Consider the following 10,637-nt stretch of genomic DNA (forward strand, 5'->3'; position numbering starts at 1 on the left):
GTAATATTACTTCTTCAGCCTGAATCAATTATTAGATTGCAACTTTTCAAAGGAAAAAAACCTGAGAAAATGTTGAGAGTGGGATTTGAACCCACGCCCTTTCTGACCAGAACCTTAATCTGGCGCCTTAGACCAACTCGGCCATCTCAACACGTTTGTAATTGCATGAATTTAATAATATTATTTATAATATTACTTCTTCAGCCTGACTCAATTATTAGATTGCAAATTTTCAAAGGGTAAAAAATTAAGAAAATGTTGAGAGTGGGATTTGAACCCACGCCCTTTCGGACCAGAACCTTAATCTGGCGCCTTAGACCAACTCGGCCATCTCAACATGTTTTCTGTTATATCAAATTTAAATATATTATTTATATTATTGCTTCTTCAGTCACGCATATTTCATTTGTTGAGCACGAACTCGCATGTTTATGCGAACATCCTCATCTGACTCCTCTTATCGCACCCCGTACTCCGTTGGCTCTGCTACGCAGAACGGACGGACGATGGTAGGACACGATGGCAAAGGCCGGTCTTCTCGCATGTAGACTTTCTATGGGGGTGGTGCCCACAATGATGCAGCGGTGACGACATGCGACACCGCACCAAACCCGTCTCCTCCTGGGCTCGTATTCTTCGTTTTCTCGGTTTTTGCCTTTCCCCTCGCCCAATATGCGAGAGGGCGGTATACCCTCTCTCGATTGGATTTCTCTCATCAAGGTGAGAATTTTCGCCTATATTGTATTTTGTTTGATTCTAGACCTAGCTTTGTTATTTCTCAATCTCTCGCCTCGATTGCTGTTTCCCAATTATTTTATCGTCTCTCCTGGGAGCCCGATGAGATCAGTTTATTTATGTATTTCAATAGTGTATCGCCGAAGAGGCTTTATTATTTATGAATTTTTGAAGTAGTTCTTTCGAGCAGGACTTGTGTTTGCGTTTTATTTGGTAAATGCGGAAAAATATTTCATCTTTCTACATTTATCTGTGGTGTTCCAATTGTGTTCTTAGTTCTATATTTTATAAATCAGAAGATAGAATGCCTTTTTGCGTCAATATATTGGGTATCCAATTTATATTACTAATTAGAAATGAGATTCTAGTATCAGAAAGAAAGAAAATGTTCTTTAATTGGACATGTTTAGCTTGAGTTGGGACTTCACAAAAAGACAGAGAAAAGGGTAGAATTTCTTGGAGAATTTGGTAGACGTGTGGTTCAAGCAAAACTTTTTATTCAAAAGGCATAATCAAGTAGCCAAATAATTGAAATAGATAAGTCAGTTTGGCACTTGATGAAACATGCTACCAAAGGGAAAAATTTTACTGTGTAATTTGGGATCGTTAGGATATTGTGATGCAGAAACCATGTTGATAAATACCTCGTATAGCAGCATATCTTGGTTTGACGAACATGGCTTGATGAATAGTTGGCCTGTGTTACATGGCAAATGCATGAGATTTTTGACACATTAAATGATTTTTGTAATATATGTTGCATAGATGGTGGCCTGGTTTGTTGCTATGCATGACTAAATTTGTAAATAATCATGGTATGGAAGAGGAAAGCATTTGGAAATGTATCATATAATAGTTTTGGTAGTTAATTATATTTAACCAAGTAGTTGGTTGTGTAGAGAAAAGCATAGCATTATTATCATAGTGGTAGTATCGAGTTGTATTTGGATACATTCTTTGATGTTTCAAGACACAAATAGAATTGGACTATACAGTAGTTTACCATGCCAACATGCTAATGAGAAATGTGCATCAAGTGTAGTTTAGAAACATTTGCGTAGGTTTCATTGGTTTTGCTACCAGCCAGTGTTGACATCATGCTATCATTTTTGAACATACACTAAGTGTTGCTTGCTTGGCATAAGTGTGGCATGATTGGCATCTTTACTTTTATCAGAAATCGAATGTGCGAATGTTATTGATCCGTTTCTTTATTTTCAGCAACCCACCCACACTCTTGTAAATGTCAAATTTATTCAAAGATTATTTGACATCTAAATTGTTGTTTTCTTTGCTTCTACAATTAGTTATAGCTTGATTGTTCTGTTTACGAAGGCCTTTTGAATATTTATTGCAATGTTTAATACTCGAAGAGGTTCATTAGGAGCTGATTGTATGTTGGGGGATGGTATGGAAATGTTTGTGATGTGATGAGTTCGATTGAGTGAGTATACCAGACTATTGTCCTAACTGGAGCATTTGTTGTTTGACTTCTTTGATTCTTGGTTTTGACCTTAACACTGTTATTATGTGATTCTAAAAGTTTAGAGTAGATTTCAATGTATACAAATAACCTTATCAATAAGATCTGTGTAGTCTGGCTATGGCTTGTTCATTCTGCTCCATTTCATGGAGAATCTTTTCGGATATAAGCTCCTTATGAAGTAACCTTGCCAACTTCTATATGATTGCTCTTACTGCTAACTTATTAATGTATCTCCTCTTGCTACATATTGAGTTTGCCAAAGCAATGTTTTTTTTGGTTTCTAGGTTCACATATACTCGTTGATGCCTGATTGTCTGCATGTGCTTGACATGTGATGAAGTGCATTTTTCATTTTGTTTTGAGCTCCTGGAGTTGCAAGTGTGCATGCATTTGAACTCCAATTTCAAGGACAGAACATCAGTTGCAAGTTTACATGCGTTTGTCTCCAATTCAAAAGACTGAGCATCGTCTTTCTTGTAAATAACCTGATAAATATGAGGTTATCAATTTATGGGTAATAATGGAAATATTTTGATTCCATTGTGGGGGAGGTTGAAAGAAGTCTGAATTTTTGTTCTTTGTAAAATCTCTGGAAATTTTAGCAAGACTAAGAAACTTCTTGCAGGTTTTGCAACCTGCTCTGTGGTAAGTTCATGATCCGGAAAATATTATTGCATCTAAATTTTTATTTTACCTGATCTTGAACTCTTAGTGATCCTAATACTTGCAATTGTGCAAAGTTAACCAGGGACTGCATTCATGGGTGCACTCTGTTGCTGTCTGTGTCCAGAGGACTTTGAAGAATATGCCTACTCAAGCAATCCCATATATCAGCACTGCTTATGCCTAAGATATTTCTTTCATCAGCTATTGAATGGGGTAATAGTAGACATTTCAGTATTTCAGTTTATTTTACCTTTTTGAAGAAGATGGCAAAAGCCAACCCAAATTTCTAAAGGATTCTTAACTATTGGGACTTATAGCTTGTCATTCTAGTATGAACCATCATCTTAAATATTCAGTGATTCTAATGCACATAATTTCTCTTGGTTGGCATTATTTCTTAGATTTAATTGTATCAAAAAGTTATATCAGAAAAAAGCTTTCTGAATATTTCTCTATTTATTGTCAACTTGTCTGGCACCTTCAATTAATATTTTAGTTCACCTTGGTGATTTTTTGCGAGTTTGAAAATCTTTCATCCTTGCAGTGTGGTGAAACATTTCAAAGGCTTGATGGGCGTTTTTCTGCCCAAATTCAGACAACTTCATTAGCATCTTCGGCATCAGGAATTGTTTCTGATAGTTCATTATCAGAGACATCTCACCTTGTTCCTAGACCACCACCTTATGAAATAGATCCTAGATATTCTCTGTCACAACATGAGGGATTGGTCTTGAGACGTGAGAAGTCTATGAGCCACATCCTTGAAGATTTGCACACACTTAGAAGAAATGGTAGCAGTTCTGCTGTTGAAACCTTGGGAAGTGTTGTAAAACGAAATATTACAGAATCTGTTGAAGGATGCAAGTCATGCAACATGGCCCACATTGAATCAGAGAAAAATTTGTCGACAAAAGCATCTGGCACACGTTTGCTTGTTACATCTTCAGAAGATGAAGATGTCTGCCCTACATGTCTGGAAGGTGACTTCAAAGACACTAAACCCAGTCTAAGCATTTTTACATAGTTTGCCTCCTCAGCATGATGTCTGCTATACTCCTAAAACTACAGCTTTCTAGTTTGATCATTTCAGAATATGGTCGATAATAATTATTTTTCTTGATTTTCTGCATAGAAAATAAGTTTTGTTGTATAGGAAGTTAAAAGATGATGGTTAATCTTTTGTTTTCTATTTTTTTCATTTTTTAAAATTATTTTTTCTAGAAAAATGAACATTGAAAAGTTCCAGTAAACTAACAATGTCAACTTATGGGTCAAGTAGTTAATCAGGTTTATCATTGCACAGAAGCATGCTCAATTCCTCCTAGTGTTATGAGGATACATATATCTGATTTTTTTTAATTAGGAAAAACATACAACTGATTAAGCTAAATTAATCATGTTTTGAGTTGGACAATCCAATTTGCAAGCTCACACCAGGAAGTATTAAAATATAAAATTAATCAGTGTTCTTTCCTAATATTGTAAGCTTTTGAATCTTAAAATGTAAGGCTGGATTGTGTTTTTTCCTGATAGCATAAGATTTTTGCAATTAGTACCAGCTACCCATCCATCATGCTTAACGCATTCCAATATATAGACATTTATAGCTCAATAGCTTATAAATTTAAGTGGAAGATCATCCTCACTACTTAACAATTGTCCTATCCAATGCTCCAAAATCAACTTTGTATAATTGCAAATTTCAAGTCCAAAACTGGACTTATCTATAGACAATAGTTATATCTACTACTGCAAAGTCTTCTTACATTTTCTTTGTTACAGATGAATCTGAATTTTGTATATAATATCCTTTTGGATCTTGTTAGTTATGGTAATTTCCTTTGTTAAGTCATCATTCAGACTCGAGAGAAATGTTAACTTATGGGAACAGCTGATGGTCATTTGAGTGATTCTTAATTGTCTACTCATCACAGAATATACTCCAGAAAATCCCAAAATTGTGGCAAGGTGTTCTCATCATTTTCATCTCGGCTGTATATATGAATGGATGGAAAGAAGTGACACTTGTCCAGTTTGTGGAAAGGTACTTAAACAATTTACCTCCTTTACTATCTTAGCTTGATCATATTTATTGCTAATAGATCAGCAATTTTATGCAAAGATGATGAATTTATTTTTGTGATGTATGTGTGTGTGTAGATTATCCTGTGCTGGGCGTTTGATTATCTAGAAATGTTCTGGATCCCATAAATTCATTTTCTTTTTTATCTTGTGGATCACCATATTCTCTTCAATCACTAAAGATTTCATGGGAGTAATGATCCATATGTGGACGCAATCTTTATGAACTTAAATGGTCTAGCATTGGACAGTTTATAGTATATCACCACCAGTTTGTGGTTTTACAAATAATCTTTTGGTTGTTACCTTCTTCGCTTAAGCAAACAAGAAAAATGGGTCTGTTGTACCCAAAAGGATGTCTATATATCTCCACAATGATATGATATTATCCACTTTGGGCCTAGGCCCTCATGACTTTGCTCTTGGGCTCTCCCCAAAAGGCATCATGTCAATAGAGATATCCTACATCCTTTTAAACTCATGATCTTTGCCAAATCTTTCCAATATGAGACTTTAATTGAACCCCAACAATCCTCCCCTCAAACGAATGACCACAATTACTCTCATGGTTCAGGCCTCCCCGTGAGCATTCAGTCATCCCGACCTACTCTGGGTCTCCCCGCGAGCAACCGCATCCGGTCACCCTGACCTACTTTGGGCCTCCCCGCAAGCATCCTACTCGCCCCCTGTAAGTATCTGGTCACTCTGACTTGCTCCGAGCCCCACACAAGCATCCAGTCACCTTGACCTACTCCGGGCCTCCCCACGAGCATCCGATCACTCATGACCAGCTCTGGTCTACCCTCAACGTCGTTCAAGGTCATCCCACATTGCATCTAGTTTGGACCATGGCCTGATATTAATTGTTGTGCCCGAAAGGATGTTCATATATTGTCCACTTTGGGCCTAGGCCCTCATGGCTTTGCTCTTGGGCTCTCCAAAAGGTCTCATGCCAATGGAGATTTCCTACATCCTTTTAAACCCATGATTTTTACCAAATCTTTCCAATACGAAAAGTTGATTGAATCTCAACAGGGCCGTTGCTGCATCTCTCCCTAGAGTTGTCTTTTTCCAGTTTCTTGATTCATGGTGTTTGAATGGGCAAGGCATATTAGTACTGAGGTACTCATTTGATCGTGCATGTGCCATAACTTTTTTTCTGCTAATTTCCTTGATATTATTGCGGAGAAGTATATATCAGTTACAAACTGACAAAGTTACAATACTGCTGCATGACAGAGTATATGCGAAAACATTTTGGGAATTTATACGAAAACTTGCCCATCTCTGATTAGTATTTGTTGGAAGATGCATGTTTAGAAACAACTTGCTAGGCCTGTGGTATTCACTACTATAGAAGATACTTGTTAAGGACTCACTGCAGTTAGGGATGGCAATACCTACATCAACCTACCATGGTAAAAGAAAAGTATTATTTGAATTATTTTGAATTTACACAAATTACAACTTATCTATAGGTTCACAAATTATTTACTAAAACAAAAAAAAAAAGAGAGAAAAAGTTAGTAGACTTGATCTTATTCTATTTATTACAAAAATAGGAATCTTATTTGTTTGGTGTTTCTCTGATTTATTCTTCTTTTAACAAGATGCAAAAGGTTCATGGGGATTACTTTATAAAACGTACGAATACCCAGTTTTCAGTTCAATAGGTTTGAACAAATCAATGTACCAATTCAACAGATGCATTTGCCAGCGTTGCTTTACGTTGACATCTTTTCTAATGCTGCTTATTTATTTATTTTCAAATCTGGCCATCAAATGGCTCATGGATTCAATTGCAATAGACATCATATTTAAATTCGCTGTCTTAATCATTTCATGACTTGGCCATAAATCTCAGGAGATGGAATTCCATGAGAGTCCCCAATGAAGACCTGCAGAGCAGTAATATTGGTTCAGATTTCAGACTTCAACAAACTAGCAGTAATCTGTGACCTAATATGTGGAGATTGTTGCAGTTTTTTCCCATATGAATGTAGTGCAAATTCATCATTTATGATCATCATATCAAAGTCATGAAATCTTGAACAACTAACACCACACCCTACCTCTGTTCCACTTTGGAAAAATATATTTATAATCTCCATCTGTACAGTCTGTAGCTTCTTTACATGTTTATTTCTTTCCATTTTAAAAATTTTCAAATATTTCATGTATCAGTAACTATAATGCTAGTCATTGTACATGATGTAACTAGGTTGCACCAAAACACTCTAGTCCAAATAAACTCAAAGATCTCTTCTTCTTGGTTTGACGTGTTCCTCCCTTCTTGGTGTCGATGACACCCCTCATCGTTACCTCTTTCTTGGTCATGTCCACCGTGTAATCTATCAATCCTTCTACAAATGAAGTTAGTTCCAAAGTTGTTGCAGTAGATATATATTTCTTGTGACCCAACCTAGATATTAATTCTTACTGTTCATCTTGGAGACGACCCTGGAGATCCTCATCTTGCAGTGGCTGCAGCTCATATTGGCAGTCATAACAACCACTTGCACCTAAATTTGCATCAGAACCATGTTTGCAATCAGCTTAATGGCAAATTAATTAAATTCGTTTGTTGGTAAACAAACAATTTTCCATGGGATGGATTTTCGATCAAATATAAACATTACTCATGAAAATCAGGCCACAGGAAAACTTAAGAAGGATTTAGTCTGTTAAATTGCCATTCTTGAATAAATAATCTAGTCAACTCTGAGCTAGTTAATTGCTTCTCTCTTTTAATATGTGAGATCACAAGAAGCTGGGCACTAAAGTCTCTCTTGCAAGTCTCTTTCTAGTCCAGTAATGTGTTTTAAAAAAACAAAGACAAGCTCCTTTTCATAGTACTTTTTCCCTCCAGCATGAAGCAAAAACTAAAAATAATAAAAAAATGTTGCCATTTTATCCAAACCTAAACAGCCAAGAAACTGAAAAAGTACTCAATGCAAGATAATACAGAGGTGCTGAATTTAACATGGAAAAACTCCTACTTGATCAGGGACAACAGCATCCATTCTAATGAACTTTATACACGTGATGAGAATTAATAAGAAAAATAGCTTCTTTTTTTTTCCTGATCTGAAATGAAGCAATTAATACCTTGGGAAGGCTTAGATTCTCTGCAGACCGTAAGGTCTGTGTACTTGATGCTTCCATGGAGACTGCAGCTTTTTCTGCTCAGTTAGGACCTTCCTCTTGCTTTCTCCATAACCCCTCTTATATCATGCTCAGCCTCTTTATTCCATTCGAGACTAGTTCATTGTAATTTTCAAGTTGCAGCTTAAAACAAGCAACCTGGAGCTTTAAATAAAGGTAGTGCAAAAACACATGGACTCCGTGGGCTTCTCTTTCAACAGAAGAGAAGGCTCGTGTGGCCTTTCATTTTCCCTTTTTTTTAAAATAAAAAATCCTGTCACACTTCATTGTAGATTTTCGGAATTTACAAGCCAATGATTTAGCTTGAGGGTGATATTAAGTATTTGTTTAGTTTTTTGAAGTGGATGTTCAAACTAATGTTTCTTAGCGAAGCTTAGAAGATTGAATTCCAAGCACATGAGCTGTATAATTTTAATTGACAAACGGAATGGATTCTCAGAAAATTTCTGACTTGTCTTAATCAGAAAAATGAAAGCCTTCATCGTATTGATTAAGAGACAAACACACTTCATCTACTCCCAGTGATAATATTTGCTGCCAAATAGCCACAATTTAAATGAATTTCCAAAGAAAAAAATCTTCGCAAAAAAAACATGTATTATATGATATGGCGTATAGTGGATGGAATCGGAAATAGTGTAGGGTCAATAGTCAATAATCTTATCACATGTAAGGATTACAAGTTGGAGATGTGACTTTAAAGTTAATATAGCAAAGACTCCAAATAATTATGTGACACAAAAGTATCAATACCGAGTAAGGAAGAGGTTCTCAATATTGGTCATCTGACGTTCAAGTCAGTGTCGGGTGATCTCAAAAGATGAAGAACTATAAACAAAGTGTATAGTAAATGAAGTTGTACACACCTCTCCTCGTAGGTGGGAACCTTTTTTTATAGTGCCACTGTAGACTTTGTGCACGCATCTCAAAGCTAGGCATATTTTTCTAGGTGTTTTAGGAAAAGACACGTCAAAAAAGTGTCTCTGACACCATTCTTAAGCAGTCATGCAATCCTATGATGTAATAATCTGGAAGCTTCTAAAGTACAATTTACCTGCTAGACATGTCATATTGTCAGTAGTACAAACTCCAAAAAAGATATGATAAGGTATTTGGTGGGGGCATGCTCAGCCGACCAGAGTTCGCTTGGCTGGGCTACCCCCGCTTGGCAGTGTCCTTAGGGCCTATTGGCTCGTCTCTTTCCTTGCTTCCTGATCGTCGTCGGTTATCCCGCTCTGACCGGATGCGGAGCCCAATCAAAGAGACCAACTGCTAATTAACTTTCTTTATTGTCAGAGGGCAATTTACCCGACCAGGGAGTGCCCAACTTATTTGTCTCCTAAGCTAGTACCATCCGCTCGACAGTACCCATTCTACTCGAGCGTACCCAGTCTGTCTGATCAGCCGGTTTGGATACCCCACTTGACTTTGTCTTCCACGTCAGCCGGTCTTTCTACTCCTTGGTCCTCTTCATTACCGAATCAGTCAAGATGATGTGTAATCAAAAGTGATAGTCAAGGTCAAGGAGTACGTGTCTGAATGGACCATTTTTCTCGGGACTTGGATCCCCCGCCTCAGGGTCACTGCTCTTAGTTCACAACCGAACGACCCCATAGCCAGTTGGACTCCAGAGTTCAATCCTCACTTTTCATGGGCATGACTCCCAATCTACTCTGGGTTGGCCCTAATACTGGTCAAATCACGGCCCCAACCCCTCACTTCTCATGGTCATGGCTTCCAATCTACTCTCGGTCGGCCCCAGTGCTGGTCGGACCCCAGGGCTCATCCTCTCACTTCTCATAGATATGGCTCCAAGTCTACTCTCAGTCGGCCTCCGTGTCGGTCAGACTCTAAGGACTCAACCCCTCACTTCTCATGGGCATAACTCCTAGTCTACTCATGGTCAACTCTAGTGTCGATCGGACCCCCAGGGCTCAGCCCCTCACTTCTCATGAGCATGACTCCCAGTCTACTCCCGGTCAACCCAGTGTCGGTCGAACCCCCAGGGGTTAGCCCCTCACTTCTCATAGGCATAACTCCCAGTCTACTCCTAATCGGCCCTAATGTTGGTCGAATCCCAAGGGCTTAGCCCCTCACTTCTCATGGGCATTGCTCCTAGTCTACTTCTGGTCAACCCTCGAGCCAGTTAGACCTCAGGGCTAGCTCCCACTTCTCATGGCATGACTCCCGGTCAGCCCCAACGCCGACCGGTCGGACTCCAGGGCGCAACCCCTCACTTCTCATGGTCATGACTCCCAGTCTACTCTTGGTCAACCACAGGGTCGGTCGGACCCCAAGGCTTAGCCCCTCATTTCTTATGGGCATGACTCCTAGTCTACTCCCGATCGGTTCCAGTGTCGATTGGACTCCCATGGCTCAGTCCCTCACTTCTCATGGGCATAACTCTCAGTCTACTCCCGATCGGACCCAATGTCAGTCAGATCCCGGGGCACAACCCCTCACTTCTCATGGGTATGATCCCCAGTCTACTCTAGTCAGCCCC

At 38.5% G+C, this 10,637-nt stretch overlaps 1 protein-coding gene and 2 non-coding genes across 5 annotated transcripts; 1 reads left to right on the forward strand and 2 right to left on the reverse strand.

Annotated features, from left to right (window-relative positions):
* Window positions 1-70: 70 nt before the first annotated feature.
* TRNAL-AAG lies at window positions 71-151 on the reverse strand. Its single transcript has one exon. It is a non-coding gene; the product is annotated as a tRNA-Leu (tRNA).
* Window positions 152-256: 105 nt separating this feature from the next.
* TRNAL-AAG lies at window positions 257-337 on the reverse strand. Its single transcript has one exon. It is a non-coding gene; the product is annotated as a tRNA-Leu (tRNA).
* Window positions 338-584: 247 nt separating this feature from the next.
* Window positions 585-7,077, forward strand: LOC122053033 (E3 ubiquitin-protein ligase At3g02290-like). 3 transcript variants are annotated; one of them, XM_042614872.1, is made up of 6 exons: window positions 611-720; window positions 2,506-2,866; window positions 2,962-3,100; window positions 3,432-3,867; window positions 4,822-4,931; window positions 6,834-7,077. In XM_042614872.1, exons 3-6 carry the CDS (start codon window positions 2,981-2,983, stop codon window positions 6,861-6,863), a joined length of 696 nt encoding a protein of 231 aa, XP_042470806.1. In that variant the 5' UTR covers window positions 611-720; window positions 2,506-2,866; window positions 2,962-2,980; the 3' UTR covers window positions 6,864-7,077. The 3 variants fall into 3 exon arrangements, with proteins under 3 accessions (XP_042470805.1, XP_042470807.1, XP_042470806.1); XM_042614871.1 differs by lacking the exon at window positions 2,506-2,866 and having other exon boundaries at window positions 585-720; XM_042614873.1 differs by lacking the exon at window positions 2,506-2,866 and having other exon boundaries at window positions 586-720; window positions 2,970-3,100.
* The last annotated feature ends 3,560 nt before the right edge of the window (window positions 7,078-10,637 follow it).

The sequence above is a fragment of the Zingiber officinale genome, chromosome 3A (assembly GCF_018446385.1).
Source record: "Zingiber officinale cultivar Zhangliang chromosome 3A, Zo_v1.1, whole genome shotgun sequence".
Lineage (NCBI taxonomy): Eukaryota > Viridiplantae > Streptophyta > Magnoliopsida > Zingiberales > Zingiberaceae > Zingiber > Zingiber officinale.

Coding starts and splice junctions, on each gene's coding strand:
- LOC122053033 (XM_042614871.1), top strand. CDS start 2,981: ATGGGTGCACTCTGTTGCTGTCTGTGTCCAGAGGACTTTGAAGAATAT. Junction 3,101..3,431: donor TTCATCAGCTATTGAATGGG/GTAATAGTAGAC, acceptor TCATCCTTGCAG/TGTGGTGAAACATTTCAAAG. Junction 3,868..4,821: donor CTGCCCTACATGTCTGGAAG/GTGACTTCAAAG, acceptor TACTCATCACAG/AATATACTCCAGAAAATCCC.